Source organism: Mesoplodon mirus (genome assembly GCF_964341445.2).
Source record: "Mesoplodon mirus genome assembly, chromosome: 19".
Classification (NCBI taxonomy): Eukaryota; Metazoa; Chordata; class Mammalia; order Artiodactyla; family Ziphiidae; genus Mesoplodon; species Mesoplodon mirus.
In genome coordinates, this window is record NC_138995.1 from 51,947,669 (window position 1) to 51,972,848 (window position 25,180).

A 25,180-nucleotide genomic window follows, 5' to 3' on the forward strand; every position below is an offset into this window, starting at 1 on the left:
GCTAATATGTATCATGTTCTCACTCTGTGCCAGGTCCTGTGTGTAAATGAATGTTAATTTACAGTAACCCTTAGGTAGTAAGGACTTTTTTTTTTTTGGCTGCGTTGAGTCTTCGTTGCTGCACGCAGGCTTTCTCTAGTTGCGGTGAGCGGGGGCTACTCTCTGTTGCGGGGCGCGGGCTTCTCACTGTGGTGGCTTCTCTTGCTGTGGACCACAGGCTCTAGGCGTGTGGGCTTCAGTAGTTGCGGCTCATGGGCTCTAGAGCACAGGCTCAGTAGTTGTGGCACACGGGCTTAGTTGCTCTGCGGCATGTAGGATCTTCCTGGACCAGGGCTCGAACCCGTGTCCCCTGCATTGGTGGATTCTTAACCACTGGACCACCAGGGAAGTCCCAGTAAGGACTATTTTTTATTCCTATTTTGCAGAAGTGGAAACTGAGGCACAGGAAGGTTAAAGTGCTGTGCTTAAGGTCACACAACTGATAAGTAACAAAGCTGGGATTAGAACTCAGGCAGTCTGGCTCCAGAGTACACTGCCTCCAGATTCATCTACTAATCTAGCCTAATAAACAGTCAGTGAACACCTCCTGGGTGCCAGGCCCTCTCTGGGGAGTCCCAGCTCGACTCTCAAGACAGGCAGGTTAGGGTGAGAGTCTAAGTAGGGACTGCAAGAGAACCAAAAAAGACGATGCAGGAGCTAAAGTCACATCATTTATAATTTTAAAATGACTCTACTCAGCAAAGGAAACCATCGACAAAAAAAAAAGACAACTGGGCTTCCCTGGTGGCGCAGTGGTTGAGAGTCCGCCTGCCGATGCAGGGGACACGGGTTCGTGCCCCGATCCCGGAAGATCCCACATGCCGCGGAGCGGCTGGGCCCGCGAGCCATGGCCGCGGAGCCTGTGTGTCCGGAGCCTGTGCTCCGCAACGGGAGAGGCCACAGCAGTGAGAGGCCCGCGTACAGCAAAAAAAAAAAAAAAAAAAAAAAAAAAAAAAAAAAAAAATGGGCAAAGGACCTGAATAGACATTTTTCCAAAGAAGACATACAAATGGCCAACAGGTACAAGAAAAAGTGCTCAATATCACTAATCATCAGGAAAGTGCAAATCAAAACCACAGTGAGATATCACCTCACACCTGTTAGGACGGGTGTTATCAAAAAAACAAGAGATAACAAGTGTGGCAAAGATGTAGAGAAAAGGGTATCTTTGTCCGTTGTTGGTGGGAATGTAAACTGGTGCAACCACTATGGAAAACAGAATGGAAGTTCCTCAGGAAATTATAAACAGAACTATAGTAGGACCCAGGAATCCCATTTCTGGGTATCTATCCAAAGGAAAGGAAATTATAATTGCAAAGCCATGTTTGCCCTCTCACATTCATTGCAGCATTGTTCACAATAGCCAAAGTGTGAAAACAACCTAAGTATCTGTCTATGGATGAATGGATAAAGAAGATGTGGTATGTGTGTATGTGTGTGTGTGAAATATCATTCAGCCTTGGATAAGGCTGGAAATCTTGTCATTTGCAGCAACATGGATGAACCTGGAGGGCATTACGCTAAGTGAAATAAGCCAGCCAGAGAAAGACAAATACTGCATTGTATCACTTATGTGAAATCTAAAAATAAAAGTCAAACTCAGAAACAGAGTAGAAAAGTGAGTGGTTTCCATAAGCTGGGAGGTGGTGGAAAAAGGGAGAGGTTGGTGAAAGGGTACAAACTTTCAGTTATAAGGTGAATTTTTAAAACATGGGTAAAGATCCCTCCTGACTATTCAGGGTTTCACAAATCACAAGATTCGATGTCATGTACACAATATTTTGTAGCTCAGTATCTGTTTCACAAAGTTACAAACAATCTGTAACTTTAAAAGTGCATTGGCTTTATTTTTTGAATAAATAATATATTCACATATTTTTTAAAGTAAAATATAGCAAAGTATGAAGTGTGAGAAGTCTCATTCCCACCGCTTTCTCAACCTACGCTTCCTTCACCCCCACTGCTGTGAGTAAGCATTAGTTTCTTTTGTGTCCTTCTATCGTTTTCTCCAGATATTATTTTCCTCTTTTCTTACATAATAGGTAATAAGCTATATACATTGGCCTGTATCACTTAACAATATATTCTAGAGATATAGGGAGTGTCCTGATTATTTTTTATAGGTATCCAGTACTCCACTTTGTGTATATATTATGGTTTATTTGATTATTCCCTGTTGATGGACACTCACTTTTTCCCAGTCTTTTGCCATTACAACACATGCTGTCATTAGGCCAGCCATGGATAGTTGTGCAAGTTGCACACTGTACAAAGGTGCCGTTTATAGGACAGATATTGTAAATTTGTACTGCTGATTTCCAGCAGATGGAAGTAAGAGTGTTGAGGAAGGCTCCATATGGGCCAGCAATGCTGGCTAGAACAATTACCTTTGTATGTACATCATTTTGTACGTGCAGTTATATCTAAAGGTAAACTTCCAAAAGTGGGATTGCTGGGTTAAAGGGTAGATTCATTTGTCATTTGGACAGATCTTGCCCTGCATTTTTCCTTCTCATTAGCAAAATGTGAGACTGCCTGTTTTCCCACAGCCTCACCACCAGACAATATTGTCAAATTTGGATTTTTGCCAATCTGATAGGTGAAAAAGGGTATTGAGTGAAGTTTTAATTCACATTTCTCCTGTTACGAGTGCAATTAGGCATCTTTTCATGTTACTTCTTTTGTATTACTTGTTCAGTGAACTGACCATGTCTTTGGCTTACTTTTCTATTGGGATGTTGGTGTTTTTCTTCTTGATTTCTATATTTGGCTGATTATAACTTTGTTAGTGATACGAGGTGTACTTCTTTTTTCTAGTTCATCATTTGTCTTTTGACTTTGCTTATGGTGGTTTGTTTTGTTGGTTGGTTGGTTGGTTGGTTGGTTGGTTGGCTTTGAGGGGAGAGAGTTGGCCATGCATAAGACTTGGTTTTTATGTAGAAAATCATTTAAAATATTTTATTAATTTTTAACAGAATAGATAATACAGGGATACAGTCCTTTTGTAGAGAAATTCAGAACTTATAGCTATGGTTGAGGTTACCTTTGGTCCCTACACCCAACCGTACTCTCATCCCACCTCTTCAAAGGCTGCCACAGTTATCCTCTAGATGTTCATATCTCTGGACATTTATTTCTGCATTTCCATTCATATGTAAATCTGCACTGAAAAATATATAGAGGGCTTCCCTGGTGGCGCAGTGGTTAAGGATCTGTCTGCCAGTGCATGGAACACTGGTTTGGTCTCTGGTCCAGGAACATCCCACATGCCGCGGAGCAACTAAGTCCATGTGCCACAACTACTGAGCCTACGCTCTAGAGCCCACGAGCCACAACTACTGAAGCCCGTGTGCCAGAACTACTGACGCCTGCATGCCTAGAGACTGTGCTCCGCAACAGGAGAAGCCACCGCAATGAGAAGCCCGCGCACCGCAACAAAGAGTAACCCCCGCTCTCAGCAACTAGAGAAAACCCGCGTGCAGCAGCGAAGACCCAATGCAGCCAAAAATTAAATAAATGAATAAATAAATAAATTTATTAAAAAAGAAAAATATATAGAATTATTTTAGGGCTTCCCAAGTTCTTCGTGTTTGACAGTGTTCTTGACGGTTTGCAAAACATGTCTCCAATGAGAAGTACTTTGCAGATTCCAAAACATCTACTACAGTTTGGAAAGCCCTTCCTGGTGCGTGAAAACACATTTCAGGCTACTAATTTATTCTTAGTTAGTACTATTTTGTGGTTTTCTTTATTGTTCTTTATTAGCAAATGTTTTTGTACCTATCTCTAAATTAAAAGACTTCCTTTTAAAAAACATCTTTATTGAGATATAATTCATATGCTATAAAATTCACCCATTTAAAAGATACAATTTACTGTTTTTTTGATATATTCACAGAATTGTGCAACCATTGCTACAATCTAATTAGAACATTTTAATCACCCCAGAAAGAAACCCCATACCCTTTAGCAGTCACTTCCATTTCCCCCACTCAGGCCCCTGACAGCTAATCTGCTTTCTGTCTCTATAGATTTGCCTATTCTGGACACTTCATATAAATGGAACTATACAATATATGGTCTTAAAAAGCTTTCCTTCTATTTAACGAACCACAATGTCATTATCACGCCTAACTAAAAGCAAAGCAATAAAGCCAAAATGAAAAAGATCCATATTTCATTAAATCATCAAATGTCTGGCCAATGTTCACATTTCCAGATCTTCTAAAGACCACATATAATTTTTTGTAATTTCTTTGAAGCAGGATCCAAACAAGGCCACCCAGTGCTATTGGTTGCTATTTCTTAAATTCTCCTTTTTAAAAAAAAAAATCTACTTATTTATTTTTGGCTGTGTTGGGTTTTCGTTGCTACGCGTGGGCTTTCTCCAGTTGCAGAGAGCGGGGCTATTCTTTGTTGCAGTGTGCAGGCTCCAGTAGTTGTGGCACATGGGCTTAGTTGCTCCACAACATGTGGGATCTTCCCAGACCAGGGTTCGAACCTGTGTCCCCTGAATAGGCAGGCAGATTCTTAACAACTGCACTACCAGGGATGTCCCTGGTTGTTGTTTCTTTAAACCTCCTTTTATCTACTGCTGCCCCTCCATCACTTTTCCCTTACCTGGCAGTTTATCTGATGGATACCTGGGTTGCTGGTCCTGTAGAGCACCACTGCCTGATAGAAATACAATGAGAGCAACACATATAATTAAGAAATTCTGGGACTTCCCTGGTGGTCCAGTGGTTAAGAATCCACCTTCCAATGCAGGGGACGTGGGTTTGATCCCTGGTCGGAGGAACTAAGATCCTGTATGCCACGGGGCAACTAAGCCCGCGCACTGCAACTACTGAGTCCACGCGCTCTGGAGCTCTTGCACCACTAGAGAGAAGCCCACGTGCCGCAACAAAGAGTCCGCACACTGCAAGGAAAGATCCCGCATACCGCAACTAAGACCCAACACAGCCAAAAATAAGAAAATAAATATTTTTTTTTAAAAAGAAATTTCTAATACCTACACTTAAAAAAAGAAGTAAAAAGAAACACGTGAAATTATTTTTAACAATGTTTTATTTAACCTACTCTACCAAAATAATATTTCAACATATAGTCAATGTAAAAATTATCAGATATTTTAAATTCTTTTTTTTATACTAAGTCTTTTTTTTTTTTTAAAGGAACATACATTTATTTATTTATTTATTGGCTGTGTTGCGTCTTCGTTGCTGCATGCAGGCTTTCTCTAGTTGCGGCGGGCGGTGGCTTCTCTTGTTGTGGAGCACGGGCTCTAGGCGCGCGGGCTTCAGTAGTTGTGGCTCGCAGGCTCTAGAGGGCAGGCTCAGTAGCTGTGATGTACGGGCTTAGTTGCTCTGCAGCATGTGGGATCTTCCCGGACGAGGGATTGTACTTGCGTCCCCTGAATTGGCAGGTGGATTCTTAAGCACTGTGCCACCAGAGAAGTCCTATACTAAGTCTTTAAAATCCATATGTGGGCTTCCCTGGTGGAGCAGTGGTTAAGAATCTGCCTGCCAATGCAGGGGACATGGGTTCATGCCCTGGTCCGGGAAGATCCCACATGCCACGCAGCGGCCAGGCCCATGAGCCATGGCCGCTGAGCCTGCGCATCCGGAGCCTGTGCTCCACAACGGGAGGGGCCGCAACAGTGAGAGGCCCGCGTACCGCAAAAAAAAAAAAAAAAAAAAATCCATATGTATTTTACACTGTCAGCACATCTCACTTTGCACCAGCCATGATTCAAGGGCTCAGTAGCCACATGTGGCTCGTAGCTGTCATTAGATAGTGCTCTCCTAGTTGTAGAGTTCCCCACAGTTTTGATCTGGCTGATGAAACTTTGTGGTGTCATTTAATGTGTTCCTCTGTCCCCTGCATTTCCTGTAAACTGGGACTTGGGTCAAGAAGCTCAATCAGGTTCAGGTTTGGAGTTTTTGTTTTTATTTTTATTTTTCGCCAACACCTTCCTTTGTGGTGCTTCATACGTCCATCAAGAGGCACATCCTGTCCCGCCATCTCTCCTTTTGTGATGTCAGCAACCACTGATATTCAATGCCCAGACGCATTAGTTCATTAGAGATTGCAAAGTGGCAATATTCTCATTTCTAAATGTTTGACCTTTACCAAACATCATATGGTTCCCCAAACCCAAAGCATCCTATGACTCCCAGACTCTTTACAAATCTTTGTATTTTACAATATGCTTTTCAATTTTTTTATGGTTTCAAAGACAAAGTTAGGTTTTTTTAAGGACTTCTTAATTTTCAAAAATTATAACAAAGTTTAAAAGTCTTTTCAGTTTTCAAGATGCTTAATTCATTTGACACATATGCGTTGAGCACGTACTGTGTGTAGCAGTGAACAAAACAGAGACTGACAGCCCAGTGGGGACAGATGAAAATAAGTAAAGAAACAAAATAATTTCAGGTTATAATCTGTGGTCTGAAGGAAATGAGCAGGGTGGTGTGCTAGAGAGCATGCGTGGAGTAAGCCCTGTAAACTGGGTGGTCAGGGAAGGTCTTTCTAGAAGAGGACATTGAAGCCAAGAGCTGAAAGCTACCCTGTGAAGGTAGGGGAGCTTGTGGCATCCCCAGGAAAAGGGACAACAAGTGTAAAGGCTGAAAAGTGGGAATAAGAGGGATGCAAAGGAGGCCAGTATGGCTGGAGAGGGCTGTTGGGGGCAGGGAGAGGAAAACTTTAAGTCTGAGAGGTGAGGGGGGCAGATGTGCTGGCACTGGTTGGCTGCAGGGAGGACTCTGACTCTTAACCTGAATGAGATGGAGCTAAGGGAGGATTCTGAGCAGGGGAGGAATGTGACCTGACTCAGGTGTTCACAGGGTCCCTCCATCTGTGGGTGGGTGGGGGGAGAGACTGTGGGGATAGAAGAGGATCAGGGAGACCAGGGAGAAGGTTGCTGTGAGGGTCCAGTGGGGGACAAAACCAGGGTAGGGGCCATGGAGGGGGCAGAAGTGTGTGTGTCCTACATCTTTCGAAAGTAGAGCTGACAGATTTGCTGATGGATTAGGTGTGGGTAGTGAGATAAAAGAGAGGAATCCAGGATGACTCAAAGGTTTTAACTTAAGCACCTGGGTGGGTGGTGATGCTATTCCTGAGATGGGTAAGACTGTGGGAGGAGAGGTTTTGAAATCAAGAGGTCAGTTTTGGCCATTTCCACAAAGAGATGTCAGATAAGGCTTCCACTCTTAAGTGTATGGATTCTGGGGAGCAGTCAGGGCTGGGATGTAGACTTTACCATCATCGGCATGGGATGGCTTTCAGAGGTTCGGGCCTCCATGACATCTCCATGACGAGTGTATATCTCAAGAAAAGCGTGCAAATTCCAGGCCTGGAGCCCCTCCAACCTTTAGAGGTCTGGAAGAGAAGGAGACTCCAGCCAAGGAAACTGACAACAGTCAGAGAAAAAGGTATTTCAAAAGAAGGGGATAGGCAAATGGACAATGTAGAGCATGGTTGGGGGGGGTCAGATTTTAAGAGGGACAGTGTCACACTGTATCATAAGGGAAGGAGTCAGGTTGATGGCGTGATGGTAGAAGGTGAAGAGTTCCTGTGTGATTATGTCTCCACACTCTGTGGTTTCTAGAGCCCTTCATGATTTGCAAAGCGTGTTACTCATTTAGAAAGCATTTTGCAAAGTTCTTGGCTACAAAGCATTTTTTAGAGCCAGAAATTTTCGCTTCTGTTCATACCCCAGAACAGTGTTTCTCAAACCATGTTGCAACCCATCTGTTGGTCCTGAAATTTAGTTAAGTCATGACCAGCATCTTTAAAAATAAAATAGAATAGAACATTGCAGAGTGTGTTACATAGCGAAAGTCAGAATTGTGTCGTGAAAACTTTTTTTTTGGTCACATTATAAAATGCATTCTTACTATAGGTGTGGTCAAAACATTTGAAAGACTGCCCCAGAGAACCTCTTGCAAAGAGTGCATTGAAGATCAGTACAAGAATGTTCAATGAAAGTGTCTGTAAAGTTAAAAACTGGAAATAAACTAAATGTCTGTCATCAGGAGAATAGAGTGTTGTGTTTATAAAACAGGAATACTACACAGCAGTGAAAATGCATTCATTTGATCTATATATCAACATGGACAGATCTTGAAAATGTACAGCTGAGTGGAAAGAGCACGTTTCAAATTACATGATTATAATATTCTTTAAATCAAAATAATGCACAGGATACCAAATTTTTTGTGTGAGAAAATGACAGAATATAAGTAGTAGAAGTACTGACACATCTTTTTTTTTTTTTTTTTTTTTTTTTTTGCGGTACGCAGGCCTCTCACTGTGGTGGCCTCTCCGGTTGCGGAGCACAGGCTCCGGACGCGCAGGCTCAGCAGCCATGGCTCACGGGCCCAGCCGCTCCGCGGCATGTGGGATCTTCCCCGACCGGGGCACGAACCTGTGTCCCCTGCATCGACAGGCGGACTCTTAACCACTGTGCCACCAGGGAAGCCCGACACATCTTTTTTTATTGAAGTATAGTTGATTTACAATATTATCTTAGTTTCAGGTGTACAACATAGTGAGTCAATATTTTTATAGATTATACTCCATTTAAAGTTATCATAAAATATTGGCGATATTCTCTGTGCTGTACAATATGTCCTTGTAGCTTATTTATTTTATTCATAGTAGTTTGTATCTCTTAATCTCCTATCCCTATCTTGCCCCTCCCCCCATGCCCTCTCCTCACTGGTTTGTTCTAATTTGTTCTCTATATCTGTGAGTCTGTTTCTGTTTTGTTATATTCATTCGTTTTATTTTTTAGATTCCACATATAAGTGATAACATACAGTATTTGTCTTTGTCTGACTTATTTCACTAAGCATAATACCCACTAGGTCCAGCCATGTCACACATAGTTTTCTGGAAGGATACACCAACTCCTTGGTGGTTACCTTGGGGGAGGGTGGGGGTAATGGAGCAAGAGAAGGGTGCACGGAGGGCTCCAATCATACCTGTCATGTTATAGTTCTTACATATATAGTAGCTGAAAATATGTTCTGGGGTGATGGGCATACGACTTTATTCCCAGTTGAAATTTGGAGGTCTCCATTGTGTCAGGTGCCAGTTATTTAGTTGCTGGAAATGGTAGGATAAGGGACCAAAGGGCCTTGGGGAAGGGGCAAAGGTGGTGGCGTGTATCAGTCAGGGCCCTAGCTGTCAGGGGGCTGACCTGGAAGAAAGAGCAATTATCGAACTCAGAGATAGAAGGAGCTGTGTGGACAGGACGGCAGAACTGACCTTTGGCGGAGAGATACAGCAGCACAGGGAGGGAGCCGAGAACAGAAATGCCACAGGTCCATTCTCCTGCTGCTTCCCGACCTCAGCTGGACAGGCCCCCGCTGCAGCCACAGGGTCAGGAAAGCCTCTGATACAGACCACAGGTGCCATCATGTGGGGGGAGGATGGGTGGAGAGCAGGCCTGCGGGGACTCACCAGGATGGCAGGCAGGGAGCTTGGGGCAGCATCTCTTTACCAGCTGCTACACAAGTGCTGAGTTTAATCAATTCACATCTTACCATCTCTGAAAATGGACTTTATCTGACAGTGGATGGTTGCTCAGCTTTGTGGAAATGCAGCATTCAGTATTTTTTTTTAATAAATAAATTTACTTACTTTTGGCTGCATTGGGTCTTCACTGCTGTGCGCGGCCTTTCTCTAGTTGCGGCGAGCGGGGGCTACTCTTCATTGCCGTGTGTGGGCTTCTCGTTGTGGTGGCTTCTCTTGTTGCGCAGCACAGGCTCTAGGTGCACGGGCTTCAGTAGTTGTGGCACGTGGGCTCAGTAGTTGTGGCTCGCGAGGTCTAGAGCACAGGCTCAGTAGTTGTGGCGCACAGGCTTAGTTGCTCCGCGGCATGTGGAATCTTCCCGGACCAGGGCTCGAACCCGTGTCCCCTGCATTGGCAGGTGGATTCTTAACCACTGTGCCACCAGGGAAGTCCCGTAACATTCGGTGTTTTAATAGCTGGTACAGCCTCACCCATACCAACCTGCTGGGCGTCAGCCTTGGGTGCTGGTTATATGATTCTGGATTTTTCTCTCCTTATGAAAAGTCCATAGTTGTTTCGGGAAAGGCATTGGGGCTCCCTAGGCCACCCCTCTGACCTCCTCCGCTCACCCCTGCCCACCCCCCAGGCCATGGACAGCCAGAAGCAGTTCACCGGTCCAGAAATCCAATTCCTGCTTTCGTGCTCCGAAGCGGATGAGAACGAGATGATCGACTGCGAGGAGTTTGCCAACCGCTTCCAGGAGCCAGCCCGCGACATTGGCTTCAACGTGGCCGTGCTGCTCACCAACCTGTCGGAGCACGTGCCTCACGACCCGCGCCTGCGCAACTTCCTCGAGCTGGCCGAGAGCATCCTCGAGTACTTCCGGCCCTACCTGGGCCGCATCGAGATCATGGGCGCCTCCCGCCGCATCGAGCGTATCTACTTCGAGATCTCGGAGACCAACCGCGCCCAGTGGGAGATGCCCCAGGTCGGTGGCCCCGCACACGCGCATGCTTGCCTCCCGGGGCTTCGTGGAATGCTCCTGGCACGGTTGGACCACACATGGAGCTGTGCACGCTTCGCACATCCGCTCCGCAGACCCTGGTGTGCCCCTGCTCCGCTCGTGCAAGCCCATGCCCACCTCGTGCAGACTTGGCATGGACATATATACCCTTACACATGCAGCAGCGTCTGTGGGCCCTCACTGTGGCTGCTCGCACACCACGCCTGCCACTTGCACACTCACCCTGGGAGCTCTTATAATCCTGATGCCACCACACCCACACTCTTGTACTTGAACCCACGTGGTTACACACACCTTGCTCACCTTACCAGCAGCCCCTGGTGTGCCCTCTCTTGGCCCTGGCCTGCCCATGCCCACTCTTCTGCACACTCACCGTGGGGGCTCTAGGGTGCCCTGATGACTGGTGACTGGCATTTTGTGCCCCCAAATGCCCTCTGAGTTCCTAGCACACGATGCCCCTCCCACTTATGCTGGGCCCACATGTGCGTGCACCTCTCTTGCACACTCACTCTGAGGATGCCCGTGTGCACTCCTGCAGCCCTGGCATGCCATATGGTTGCCCGCCCTCACTCATTCACCCACACATGCCCTGGCACACCCATGCTCCTTCATGAGCACTTGGACAACCCTCACCAACTCACCCACAAGAGCCCCTGCGTGTCCTTGGTGGCCAGGCCTACTCCTTGACCTGATGTGCCCCAAATATGCCCAGCCTACAAGTGTTTGAATGCCCCTTACACACTCACTTGCTCCAAAGTACGCTCACGTAGCCCCGGCACGCCCCCAGCCCACCTCACACACTTAGCCTGCATGTGGTTCCCACCCCCCATTCTCTCACCCTCCCATGTGCCCCTCACGCACGCTCGGCCCCTGGCCCTGCCGCTGCTGTCCAGGTGGCCCTCCTGCCCACACTCACAGTGCACGCCCAGCCTGCATGCTCCTTACCTGCCCCTTGCACTCCCACTTCCCTTTTCTTCCTCAGATGCCCCCAGGCACCTGCACACTCCTCCCACTTGCTCTTGCACACCCTTCCCACCTTAACACTCACAGTTCATGAGACTTGCACTCCCATCATCTCCTCAACTCCTGGGCCCCTTGAGTTTCCCCCTCAGTGACACCTGGCTCATGCACGCCTGGGCTTGTGCCCTAGCCTGAGCCCTGCCCTCACGTTCTGGGCCCTCTTACACTGACTCCCGGGTCCTCTTGCACACTCATCCTGCCGCACATGCACTGACCATATGAATTGCAGACCCCTCCCACATTTACACTCCCCACCCGCGGTTTCACCCAGGCCCTTGCATGCGTGTCCGCCGAGCGCACTGAGCCGGGCACGGTCACATTCTTCCATGTCCTCCCAGGCCGCCACGCCCTCCCCACACCCGATTCCTCCCTCAGTCCCGGTGCCCTCTCACAAGGCTCTTGCACATCAGCCCTTTCACATACTCCACCGGAACTCCCAAGGTTTTGCACACTCACCTGTGTCCCTTGGGGCACCACTGTATACTCATCCTCCTCTCCAATCTGGCTTAAAAGCCGTTGCATCGTCCTTGCACCCGGGACGTCTGCACATGCCTGCGTCTGCAGGAAGCCCTGGTTCACCACTGGCCCTTCACACTCTAGTACACCCTGAGGGAGCTCCGCCCCTCACGTGCACCCCACTTGCACACTCCTTCTGTTAGTGTTATTCCTCCAAACACCCACTTCCTCCTGCTCACTCCCTCCCATTCCCACGTTCTCCTGCCGGTCCGGAGTCCGTGCTGCCTGCGTGGCCCTCTAGCGCTCATGCAGCGGCACCACAACAGCACGCACTATATGGCGTCTGGTAGGTGCCAGGCACTGTTCTAATCACTCAGCGTCTATTAACTCATTTAATCCTCACGCCAGCCCTTTTATGCATGGGTCCTACTATTATTCCCCGATTTACATAAGGGGAAACCGAAGCCCAGAGAGTTAAGTCTAACTCAGTGGCAGAATCAGCATTCGAACCCAAGCAGGCTGGCTGCAGAACCTTTGCCCTCAACCACTATGCTCCGTCTGTCGGAGCCAAGAACATCCATCCTGGAACCAGCTTGTTGGGAATTCGAATCCTACACCTGCCACCTCTCAGCTGCATCACCCCGGACACGTGACTTTCTGGGCTTCCATTTCCTCATCTGTAAAATGGGGATATCGGCCCCTACTTCTAGGATGGTTTGTGCGGATTTAATGAGATACCATACATAAAATGCTGGATACAGGGCCTAGCCTTGCTGAGGTTCTTACAAGTGCACCTACAGCGAGCGCTCTGTAGGTTCGCTTTCAAAAATAAAGACGACGATGCTTAGAACAGAGGCGAACGCGCGTGGCTGCCACCGCTGTTGTCCTAAGTCCCCGCCGACGGCGCCCCCATCACGTCCCCTCCGCCCCGCGCTGCAGGTGAAGGAGTCGAAGCGTCAGTTCATCTTCGACGTGGTGAACGAGGGCGGCGAGTCGGAGAAGATGGAGCTCTTCGTGAGCTTCTGCGAGGACACCATCTTCGAGATGCAGATCGCCGCGCAGATCTCGGAGACCGAGGGCGGGCCGGGGGAGAACGACGACGAGGGCGCGGGCGCGGCGGAGGCGGGCGCCGAGGGCGCAGAAGAGGGCGTGGTGGGGTCCGAGGGCGCGGCGGGGACGGCGGCGGCGGGCGCGACGGCGCGGCTGGCGGCGGCGGCGGGTCGGGCCCTGCGGGGCCTCAGCTACCGCAGCCTGCGGCGGCGCGTGCGGAGGCTGCGGCGGCTGACGGCGCGCGAAGCCGCGACGGCCGTGGCCGCGCTGCTCTGGGGGGCGCTGGCGCGCGCGGGGGCGGCGGCCGCGGGGGCGGCGGCGGGCGCGCTGCGCCTGCTCTGGGGCTCGCTCTTCGGCGGCGGCCTGGTGGAGGGCGCCAAGAAGGTGAAGATGACCGAGCTCCTGGCGGGCATGCCCGACCCCACGGGCGACGAGGTGCGCGGCGAGCAACCGGCCGGGCCCGGAGGCGACACGGACGGCGAGGGTGCGGGCGAAGGCGCGGGCGACTCCGCGGAGGGCGCGGGCGACGAGGAGGCGGTGGCGCAGGAGGCCGGCCCGGGAGGCACCGACGGGACTGTGGTCGTGGCCGAGGATGGCCCCTTCCGGCCCGAAGGGGCCGGAGGCCTCGGGGACATAGGTGACACGACGCCGGCAGAGCCGCCCACGCCCGAGGGCTCCCCCATCATCAAGAGGAAGCTGGGGGTGAGAGCGCGGGCTGGGGCTTCAGGGTTTTGGAGAGATTGGGGTAGGAGGCAGGGTGAGAGAGGGAAAGAGAGACAAATAGAGGTTGGAGAGCGGTGCACAGAGAGAGGAAAAGGGCGGAGAGAGGGCCTGAGAGATACGCAGAGACAAAGACAGACACACTAAGAGATGGACGCAGAGATGGAGACCTGGAGGAAGTCTCCCGGTGAAAAGGGTAGTGATTCTGGGAGAGACAGAGAAAAAAATACCTGGAGCCAGAAAGAGCAAGAGATCCAGAGACCAAATTAGCGGAGAAGCAGGACCAAGAACTAAAAAGACCCAAGATAGGGTCAGAGACACTGGGAAAGACCCTCAGAGATACAGGCGGTTGTGGGGAATTAAGTGGCCCACGTGACAGAGGCCCCTACAGCATCCTCAGGCCCTCAGTGCAGTAAGTGCCATGGGGGTGCGGTTGTCAAGGTGATGGAAGGCCATGAGGGGAGGAGAGCTCCACTTGGAGCCAGCGTGACTCTGCACAGTGCTTTAGCCAAGGCACTCCACCTTTCTGAGCCTCAGTTTCCCCTCTGTACAATGAGAATCATAATCCGTCTTCTGGGGGGGTGGGGGTGGGAGTAAAACTTAGATTGCCCAGGAGAAACGGCCAGAAAGGGACACAGAGAGGAATAGGCAGGTCTGAGAGGCGCTTGGGGTGCAGGCTCAGCCCTGATACTTGCCCTGCCGCCAGGTGGATGGAGAGGAACAGGAGCTGCCTCCAGAGCCGGAGCCTGAGAAAGCCGAGTGAGTGGCCTTGGGTCCAAGGGGCCCAGCCCCTATCACTGCCTCCCTCCTGGACTAGAAGCCTCCTGAGGTCAGGGCCTGAGGATGTCCTGGTCACTCTGGGACCTCAGCATCACACATCCCAGGCCCAGGTCCGGAGGAGGGCCTCTGTGAAAGGCAGTAGAGAAATGAACGCTCCTCTCTTACCTGCAAGCCTTTCTACCAGCCGTTCCCTCCGCCTGTGACACCTTCCCCTGTGCTTCGTCTCAGCCTTCCTCCTCCTTCCCATCTTGGCTCACATGGCTCCTCTGGGAAGCCGACCTTGACATGCCCCCTAAGTTGAAGAGGTGTCTCCTCTGGGCTCCCATAAGCCCCTGAGCTACCCTCGTCCCAGCCCTGACCACTCCGGGCTGCCACTGTCTGGTGACGGGTCTGTACCCCATTGGACTAGAGCCCCATGGGGACAGGGCTGGATGTTGTCTCACCACTGTGTCCCCAGCACCATCTAGACCTGGACCAGGCATGGGGTGGGCCCCAGCGCATGGCTTTGAATGAATGAATGAATGCATTTCCCAGGCACCTGCTCACTCTCTCTGTGTCCTGCCCTGCAGTGCTGAGAATGGGGAGAAGAAAGAAGTCCCCGAACCCCCACCAGAACCCCCCAAGAATACAGCTCCTCCTCCCCCTCCTCCAAAGAAGGAGGAGGCTGGAGGCGGGGGCCTGGAATTCTGGGAAGAACTGGAAGTACAGAGGGTGAAGTTCTTGGTGAGGACCCAGCAAGTGCACCCTGAAGCCTCCTCTCCCAGAAAACATTCACACCACCTCTCCCCCAACCCTGTCCTTGAGCCCTCCTGGGCCAGGCTCATCTCTGTGGGGAAGTCGATATGGGCAGAGAGCAGAGACGTCCCCAGGCAGAGCAGGACCTGGGCACAGGGCAGCATTTTCAGGTGGTCCCTACTTGGCTCTTCAGCCTCTCCCTGCTTACAATCCTTATTCCAACCTCCCCTCTTTTGCGCACCTGGGGCCACCAGCCTCAGCTTCCCACCCCCATCCTCTATCCAGAGCTAAATCCAACTGAGGCCATGGCTCTGTTCCTCCCACCGTGGCCTATTTCTTGGCTCTCAGCCTTCAGGATGGAGCTGCCACACCAGCCCCAGCTCCTCCTGTGGGGGAAGAATTCATCTCCTCATCCAGGCCCAGAAGAAGGGAGGTCGGGGCCCAGGGTTCCATCTGTCCTATCTCTTCTCCAGGCCAGCCTGACATGAGGGGCTGAGGGAAACATGTTGGACAGAGGGTGGTTCAGTGAGGATTTGGGGGAAGAATGGGGGATGGAAAGAATGATGGAGAGAAAAAGAGGAAGGGAGAGGTGGAGGTAGATGTCTTCTGCCTGGGATAAAGCAGACAGGGTACCCTCACCCAGGAAGCAGCATGGCAGAGTGGTTGGGAGTGTGGACTCTGTAGCTGGACCTCCTGGCTTCAAAGCCCAGGTCTGCCACTTCTTGGCTACATAACCTTGGACAAGACAGCTCACCACCCTGAGCCTCCATTTCCTCATCCAGGAAGTGGGCATATCAGCAGTACCTACTTCATAGGGTTGTGGTGAGAATTAAACAGGTTCACGTATATAAAGCTCTTAGCCCAGGCCTTGGTATACAATAAGCACTCAATAAATGGGAGATTGTGGGACCAGATATTAAGGACCCCGGTGCTTGGGTTGTGGATGAATGTTGGGATAAATTCTCCCGGGAAGCGAGTGGACCGTGAGCTCTGTCTTTTTCTTTCTCTCCTCATCTTAGAACTACCTCTCCCGGAACTTTTACACTCTGCGATTCCTTGCCCTCTTCTTGGCATTTGCCATCAACTTCATCCTGCTGTTTTATAAGGTGCTGATCAAGAGGGGCCTGGAGGATCAGGCGCTTACCTGGGCTGTGGGGCGGCAGGCTCAGCCCCTAACGGGTTCCCAGGGCCCTTGCAGTTCACCAGGGACAAGGTGTTGGGCTCAGGGTCCCCAGGAAGGTTCAGGCTGAACACCTGTAGCTTAAGACCCCTGTGGTGGTGAGTCTGTGTGTCTGGGTCCATCTGGAACAGACGCCTGAGTGCCCTGTGGGAGTTAGTGCAGGGAATCGGTCCTGGGTTCCACGCTCAGCTCTACCACTGGCCAGCCCTGTGCCTCTGGGTGCAGGCCTTCCGCTCTCTGCAACACCCGCTGATTCGGTTACATCTCTTTGTTCTCACATAAGCTAAAGAGAAATTTGTGGGGAGGAGGAAATGGGCAGCTCATGGAAGAGAAGGAGAGGGCTATGAAGCAGGCCTCCCAAAGGACAAAGGGACCCTCGGGGTCTTGCACGAGATCTAGATAACAGGACAGAGGGGCGGTCTAGCAGAATGGTCAGAGCATGGCTTCTATAGGATCAGAGTCTGGCTCCACCACTCACTGGCTGCATGATGTTAGGCAAAGTTCTTAACCTTTCTGTGCCTTAATTTCCTCATCTGTAATATGGGATAATAACAGAGCCTACATCTTAGAGCTGTGGGAATTAAAAGAGGATTAACATGAGGAATTCCCTGGCGGTCCAGTGGTTAGGACTCCACGCTTTCACTGCTGAAGGAACGGGTTCAGTCCCTGATCAGGGAACTAAGATTCTGCAAGATGTGCGAGGCCCAGCCAAAAAAAAAAAAAGAGGACTGATGTATGTAAAGCACTCAGAATAGTACCTGACAAAAAAAAAGGTGCTGTATAAATAAATGATAGCTACTACTAATTTTAGTATTAGTGTTAATATTAGTGTTAAAAGTAGTCTCTTTAGGGCTCCACTGTCAAGATGAATCAACTCTGTTTTCAGTCCTCCTGTCCCTCAGTTCAATAGTCAGATTCCCAGGACAGAATCTGATTTGCTAGCTAGGGTCCTGGGCCCACCCCTTGATCTTGATGGACAGTCCTGCAGAGACTATATCTGATGAGGGCCCAGTTCTGGGTGTGGCAGACCAGGTACCAGGACACCGGGTCCCCACCCTGGCTGACCTCTGTCCCCCTTTAGGTCTCAGACTCTCCACCAGGGGAGGATGATATGGAGAGCTCAGCAGCTGGGGACCTGCCAGGAGCAGGGTCAGGTGGAGGCTCTGGCTGGGGCTCGGGGGCCGGAGAGGAAGCAGAGGGCGACGAGGATGAGAACATGGTGTACTACTTCCTGGAGGAGAGCACGGGCTACATGGAACCTGCCTTGCGTTGCTTGAGCCTTCTGCATACGCTGGTGGCCTTTCTCTGCATCATTGGCTACAACTGTCTCAAGGTGGGTCATGACCACAGCCTTGGGGCTGGGGCGTGTGTGTGTGTGTTTGGAGGGGATGTGTGCCGCGGCACTGGCTGAGAGGACCTGGGGCAGGGGCTGGGGCATCTCACACAGTGATTGGGACGGGGGGCGTCTAGGGTTGGGGTAAGGCTGGGGGACTGAGTACAGGATTGGGGTCTTTAGCAAGGGTGATATTCAGACTCGGAACTGATACAGGTTGCAGCTGAGGAGATGGGTCCTGTGATAATGTTAATTTCTGGATCAAGAAGCAAAATTTGTCATTCGGGAATATTTATTTTCTACACGTTGGTCAGTTGGTGAATTAATATCTGTGAGGGTCTGTGGGCCTCAGACATAACATGGGTGCCAACAGGGGGATGTGGATTCTGACATCAACTATGCCTGAAGCTTGTGATGCCCCGTAAGGTGTATTACGAAAACTTCAGTATGGGTTCCATGAGACCTGACTGTTCAGCAAACCTTGATACTTTACAATTGGACGAACAGAGCTCTTTTGGCTTAGAACTTTTGCAAGTGCTGTTCCCTCTGCCTGGAAGGTTCTGCCCCTCTTCCACCTCCTTTCACCTGCCTGCTTTATTCCTCCTCCTTCCCTTGGGAGGCCCCAGGCTGCAGCAGGTGCCCGTTCTGGGCTCTCCCAGCCCTGACCCCCTGACTGCGTTTCCCCACTACTACCCTGATCACTCTGGGAAAGCTCCTCTGCTGTGGGGTCTCACGAAGGCTCCAGGAGGATGTCTTAGCTCCTGCCGAGGCTGTGGTCTCCTGACACCCACCCCTTTGCCTCCCTGCATGATCTAGGTGCCCCTGGTGATCTTTAAGCGGGAGAAGGAACTGGCCCGGAAGCTGGAGTTTGACGGTCTCTACATCACGGAGCAGCCTGAAGACGATGACGTCAAGGGGCAGTGGGACCGGCTGGTGCTCAACACTCCGTAAGGGCCCAGCCCCAGCCTCGTGGTGGGTTGGGGAAGCAGAGCTGGGTTTCCACTCCAGTCCCAGCCCAGGCCTCAAAAGGCCGGAGTTCCAGTCACTGCCGGTCCTGACTCATTCTCCTCAAGCCTTTGTCTTCCTCTTAGTAATACAGACAAATTTCCCCTGCATTAAAGTACCTCTGGGGGTGCTGCTGACACATGGAGTTTCCTGGGCCCCAGCCCTGGGGATTCTGGTTCAGTGAGTCTGAGGTGGCACCCAGGAACCTGCATTTTAAACTCTGTCCCCACGTGGGATTCTCACCAGGTACCATGAGTGGGCACTATATGAAATCACTTGGTTTTTAAACTGAGCCCACAGAGGAAATGAGGGTTGTGAGGGCAACGTGGTGGGACTCTGGACCCCCAAGTACACTCCCAGCCCATTCCATGTTACCCCAGGTCAAGTCCCATCTTATTTGTTCATACAGCGGGGCTGCATCCTTAGAGGGAGGCATGTCTAGAGTAAGAACACCAGGTCACGCTGGAACCCTGGGTTGGCCACACTCTAGCTGGGAATTCTTGGTCCAGTCACTTGGCCTCTCTGTGCCTCAGTTTCCTTACCTGTAAAGTGGGGATATATAATAGCACCGACCTCACAAGGACCTTGTGACAATGAAATGAGTTAGTGTGGTTTCTGGGGCACTGTAAGCTCTAGGTAAGGATTGGAAGTCATTTTCTTTTTTCTTTTAATGAAGACACTTTTTTTTTTTTCTTTTTGCGGTATGCGGGCCTCTCACTGTTGTGGCCTCTCCCGTTGCGGAGCACAGGCTCCGGACGCGCAGGCCCAGCGGCCATGGCTCACGGGCCCAGCCGCTCCGCGGCATATGGGATCCTCCCAGACCGGGGCACGAACCCGCATCCCCTGCATCGGCAGGCGGACTCTCAACCACTGCGCCACCAGGGAGGCCCTGAAGACACTTTTTTTTGTGTGTGCATCAGGTCTTAGTTGCGGCATGCAGAATCTTTGTTGAGGCACACGTGCAGGATCTTTTGTTTCGGAGAGCAGGCTTTTCCTTGTGGCATGCGGGCTCCAGGGCGCGAGGGCTCAGTAGTTTGTGGCATTCAGGCTTTCTCGTTGAGGCGCGTGAGTTCAGTAGCTGTGGCGTGCGGGCTTAGATGTGGCATGCGGGCTCAGCTGTGGCGTGCGGGCTCAGTTGCCCCGTGGCATGTGGGATCTTCCCAGACCAGGGATAGAACCGACGTCCCCTGCATTGGAAGGCGGATTCCTTACTACTGAGCCACCAGGGAAGTCCCGGAAGTTATTTTCTTATGGGGTCCTGCCTAGTGAAGTGGTGCAAGGAGAGAGAGAAGCCATACCAAGGACATCCTATGCTCTCATTGTCACCATCAAAGACACATTTAACTTACACACATTCAAGTACACATGCTTAAGAGAGAGAGAGAGAGAGACCTATTTAAAATGGTGTCTGCCCAAGACCTTGACTTCTAAATACCATTTCCCGTGACAAGGAACCAAACTCCTTGGAGAAGTAGCAGATTTTTCAGGGCTGGGTCGGGGAAGTGTAAGATGAGCCTGGATTATCTTGTTATGTCAGAAAGCAAGGGTGTGCTCACTGAAAAATGGTGACATGCTGAAAGGACCCTGCTGCCAGCTTAGAAGGGGCTCCCCGTGGACAAATCAAGGACAGTTTGAGCATTGATAAGGATAGGAAGTGCCACAAATTGAAACACACATCAAATAGGCCTACATCCATGGATTCATAATAAATCTCCACTTCACCCCCGCCCCCCCCCCCCAGCAAAACTCATCAGCCCACCTTTGCAGGATGCTGGGACATCAACTCATCAATTAGAAAACTGGTAAATAAAGGGCCAGAATCATCAAATAAAATGAAACAGTGTGAGAAAGCACCCCGGAGCCGGAGCAGGGCCCGGCTACTGGTCCCGACTCCTCCCCACCTGAGTGCAGTTCTGGGGTCTTTGCACATCCCAGCTCCGCATGCGAGCTGCCTGCCTCACCTGGGCTCCACCAACAACAGCAGCGGGGGGAGGGCGGGGTAAGAGTTGACCTTGGGCAAAAGTCACCTGGCCTGGGATCTTTAGAGCCTGACCCTGAGTGAGATGTGAGCCCCCTGTCTCCTGTGAGAAAAGCATTGGAATTCCAGCCCCCCGCCCCGGCCTGGCTGGTGGCTTCTATTCCCTCCTACCCTGATGTCTTGTGGCTTCTTTCTCTTGGCAGGTCTTTCCCCAGCAACTACTGGGACAAATTTGTCAAGCGGAAGGTGAGGGGATGTGGATGGGGAGGTGGAAGGGCCTCCCGGGCTGGGTTCCTTGCTGCCACCAGGCCATCCAAACCCCGTCAAGCACTTGCTTCATGTGTGACCTTGGGCAAGAGGCTTTGACTGTCTGAGGAGCACCTCAGGTTGCCAGTCTGGAAGTGAGCATGACAGTCACCCCTCCCGCCCCGTAATGAGACGATACGTGTAACAGGCACAGCACAGTGCCTGGCGCAGAGTAAATACTCAGTGAATTATTCGTTTTGAGGGAGGAAGTGAGGCATCCTATTTTCAGCACACAGACTCTGGTGCTAGATTGTCTGCTTTTCTATTCCTAGTGGGGTCAACCTTTCTGTGCCTCAGGTTCCCTCATATTCAAAGTGAAGTAATGAGGGCCGACCCCACCAGGTTGTTGTGAAGGTTGTATGACCCACTACCTGAGCAGTATCTGGCACATAGGAAACATTAAGTTACAATCATTCTGTCACTCGACAAACGTTTATTGAGCACCTACTGTGTGCCAGGACCTGTTATAGGGACCTGGAATCCAATCAGTAAACACATGTGGACCCTCAAGTTGGAAAGACAGAGGAGGAACACATTTATAGCATTCAGGTGGTGATAAGTGCTGTAGAAGGAAAAAGCCCCGCAGAGGGGTGGGGAGTGCGTGGGTGTTGGCCCAGACAGGTTTCTCTTTTGTGCAGGGTGATCAGGAGGTGAGGAAGTGAGGCAGGTGGGAATCTGGGGGAAGGGTGTCCTGGGCAGGGGGAACGGCCAGTGCAAAGGTCCTGGGGGAGGAATGTGCCTGGTATACTTGAGGAGCTGTGAGGAGGCCAGTGTGGCTGGAGCAGAGTGAGTGAGGGGGTGAGTGGGAGGAGATGAATTCATAGATGACGGGGTGGGGACGCCAGTTATATAGGATTCCTTGCCTACCTGCCTAATAATAAATTATCCCAGTTAATTTGGCTACTGAGTGAACTGGACCTTTATCACTTTGGGACCTTCCCCCTGAGGATCTGAAGGAAGCTCTGGCCCTTCTCCCCAGAAAAATGCACCCACAATCTCTCACACAAAGTTCAGAGTGTCCCCAGACACCCCCAACCATGCAGGCTATGACCTTCCCCACTCTAGTTGTGTCTGCACCGCCCTATGCTCCCCTGCGTAGGTCTTGGACAAGCACGGGGACATCTTCGGGAGAGAGCGGATCGCCGAGCTCCTGGGCATGGATCTGGCCACGCTGGAGATCACAGCCCACAATGATCGCAAGCCTGAACCACCACCGGGGCTGCTCACCTGGTGAGCCAGGGGTGACCCTACGCAGGCCTGGGACAGGCAGGGCATGTGGCCAGGGTCTGACCCTCCAGCATCTGGCCATCCCTCTTCCCTCCACCCTACAGGCTCATGTCCATCGATATCAAGTACCAGATCTGGAAGTTTGGGGTCATCTTCACAGACAATGTGAGGGGGGCCCTGTAGGGGGGGAGGGGCCTGCAGGAGAAGGGCCCAAGGGCGTTGGGTGCTCCACCCCCAGGAGTCCCTGGCCAGGGGCTGACTCCTGACCCCTGTGCACCTCTGACCCACCCAAGGCTCCTTACCACGCAGAACACCCTTGAATTCCCAGACTGTGTCCTTCTGCGGAGGGTTCCCCAACTCCCTGCAGAATGGCTTCCCACCCAGAGTGCTCCATTGTTTTAGAGCCTTCCTGGTCCTTCACAGAATCCCCAGCCAGAGGTGGCCCCCTGACCCCCAGAGCACGCCCAGCACTCTCAGCTGCTCCCTGGCGCCCAGAGTACTCCTTGACCCTCATGAACGCACACTGACCCCGGCTCTGTGTGCCCACAGTCTTTCCTGTATCTGGGCTGGTACATGGTGATGTCCCTCCTGGGTCACTACAACAACTTCTTCTTTGCCGCCCACCTCCTGGACATTGCCATGGGGGTCAAGACGTTGCGCACCATCCTCTCCTCTGTCACCCACAATGGGAAACAGGTGTGCAGGGGACCTGTCTGAGGGGGGTGAGCCTGGAGGGACGAGCTTGGAGGAGGGGCAGGGCTGGGTGGGCTGAACCAGGGTGGGTGTGGGTGGTGAGACCCCAGGGGGAAGGCCACCTGGGCCTAACTGGGGACTTCCCTGCTGGTCCAGCGGTTAAGACTCTGCGCTCCCAGTGGGGGGGGGGCCTGAGTTTGATCCCTGGTCAGGGAACTAGATCCCACGTGCTGCAACTAAAGATCACACATGCCTCAACTATAGAGCCCGCGTGCTGCAACTAAGACCCAGCACAGCCAAATAAATAAATAAATATTAAATAATATTAAATAAATATTTTTTAAAAAAGGACAGAGAAGGCTGGGCATGAGGGAGGGGCAAGCCCAGAGTGGAGCTGACAGGCCCATTGCCCGTCCTCAGTTGTTGATGACCGTGGGCCTCCTGGCGGTGGTGGTCTACCTGTACACCGTGGTGGCCTTCAACTTCTTCCGCAAGTTCTACAACAAGAGTGAGGATGAGGATGAGCCTGATATGAAGTGTGACGACATGATGACGGTAAGCCCCTCCCCCCAACGCTCTTGGAACAAGTTACTGACCATCCCTGACCCTTAGTTTTCCCATCTGTAAAGGGGGTTAGTAATAGAACCTACCTGTAGACTTATTGTGAGGGTTCAGTGAGTTGACACTTGTGAGGTACTTTGAACAATGCTCAATAAATGGTAGCCACGGTTGTAATAGTGTTTGAGTTTTTCAAGCTATCCTATTGGAAAGGTGCTCAGGCACGGTGCCTGACTTACAAGCCATGTGATTTGGGGTTGGCTGCTCAACCTCCCCATGCTCTGGTGTCCTCACCTGTGAAATGGGTGTATAATAACAGTGCCTACATCCTCGGGTTGCTTTTAGGACTCAGTGATGCTCCCTGACCATCTAAGATTTAAAAGTCTTAGAATAGTGCCTGGCAGGTATTAAGGATTCCATAGATGTGAGCTACTATCATCATTATAAGGAAAAGTGTCACCCAAAGCATGCTATCCGTGTTTTTATTTTCTCTTCTATTCTAGTAGTGGTGGTCATAACCCAAACTGAGTTTGTTTTTTTTTCTAAACTCCATCTTTTTTTTTTTTTTTTTTTTTTTGGCCTTACCGCACGGCTTGTAGGATCTTAGTTCCCTGACCAGGGATTGAACCTGGGCCCTTGGCAGTGAGAGTGCAGAGTCCTAACCACTGGACCGCCAGGGAATTCCACTAGACTCCATCTTTATTTTTTTTTTTTTTTTTTTTCTTTTTGCGGTATGCGGGCCTCTCACTGTTGTGGCCTCTCCCGTTGCGGAGCACAGGCTCCGGATGCGCAGGCCCAGCGGCCATGCCTCACGGGCCCAGCCGCTCCGCGGCATATGGGATCCTCCCAGACCGGGGCACGAACCCGTATCCCCTGCATCGGCAGGCGGACTCTCAACCACTGCGCCACCAGGGAGGCCCCATCTTTATTTTTATTATACTCCAACTGAACCTTAGCATTTCCTCCACTTGTGAATTTTTATTTAGTTAGTTAAAAAAATGTGTTTGGCCGCACTGTGCGGCTTGTGAGATCTTAGTTCTTCGACCAGGGATCGAACCTAGACCCTCGGCAGTGAAAGCGCAGAGTCCTAACCACTGGACCGCTAGGGAATTCCCCCCCCAAATTAAGTTTAACCTACTATAGGCATGGGCCACAGTGGAAGGAATCATCCCAGGGCTTTATCTCAGAGATGGCCTGTAATCTGGCACTGTGCTCGCAGGATCCACTCAGCCTGACATCTGAGGCCCCACCAGACCTGGTCTTGCCACTCAGCCTTGTTCCCGTCAGTCACTGGTCTTAGCTCTTACTGAAGAGCACTGGGTTCTCTCACTTCCCGGGGACACAGAAAGAACAGTGTAAAGTCTTTCCCAAGTGCCAGGCAGACCACGTCCCTCCCTCTGCTCAGAACCTTCTTGTGGTTTCCCGATGCCTTCACCATGGCTTACAAAGCCAGGGAAAAACCAGCCTGGCCTGAGACTAACCAGAGTCCTTCTTGCTTTTTGCTCTCTGGCTGCCTGGTCCTCCTTCAGTTCCCCTAAGATCATGTGTTTCCTCCC

At 51.1% G+C, this 25,180-nt stretch overlaps 1 protein-coding gene across 2 annotated transcripts in view; it reads left to right on the plus strand.

Moving 5' to 3' along the window:
• Positions 1 to 25,180, plus strand: part of RYR1 (ryanodine receptor 1) — a gene marked incomplete at its 3' end in the record, with an annotated part of 119,088 nt that overhangs the window by 91,964 nt on the left and 1,944 nt on the right. For both annotated transcript variants that reach the window (XM_082606909.1, XM_082606910.1), the window contains exons 89-100: positions 10,206 to 10,547; positions 12,999 to 13,811; positions 14,536 to 14,588; positions 15,179 to 15,332; positions 16,364 to 16,450; positions 17,606 to 17,857; positions 18,674 to 18,804; positions 21,044 to 21,086; positions 22,246 to 22,376; positions 22,478 to 22,538; positions 22,923 to 23,069; positions 23,487 to 23,621. In XM_082606909.1, coding sequence (XP_082463035.1) covers positions 10,206 to 10,547; positions 12,999 to 13,811; positions 14,536 to 14,588; positions 15,179 to 15,332; positions 16,364 to 16,450; positions 17,606 to 17,857; positions 18,674 to 18,804; positions 21,044 to 21,086; positions 22,246 to 22,376; positions 22,478 to 22,538; positions 22,923 to 23,069; positions 23,487 to 23,621 — 2,349 coding nt within the window. The remainder of the gene's footprint in view (positions 1 to 10,205; positions 10,548 to 12,998; positions 13,812 to 14,535; positions 14,589 to 15,178; positions 15,333 to 16,363; positions 16,451 to 17,605; positions 17,858 to 18,673; positions 18,805 to 21,043; positions 21,087 to 22,245; positions 22,377 to 22,477; positions 22,539 to 22,922; positions 23,070 to 23,486; positions 23,622 to 25,180) is intronic.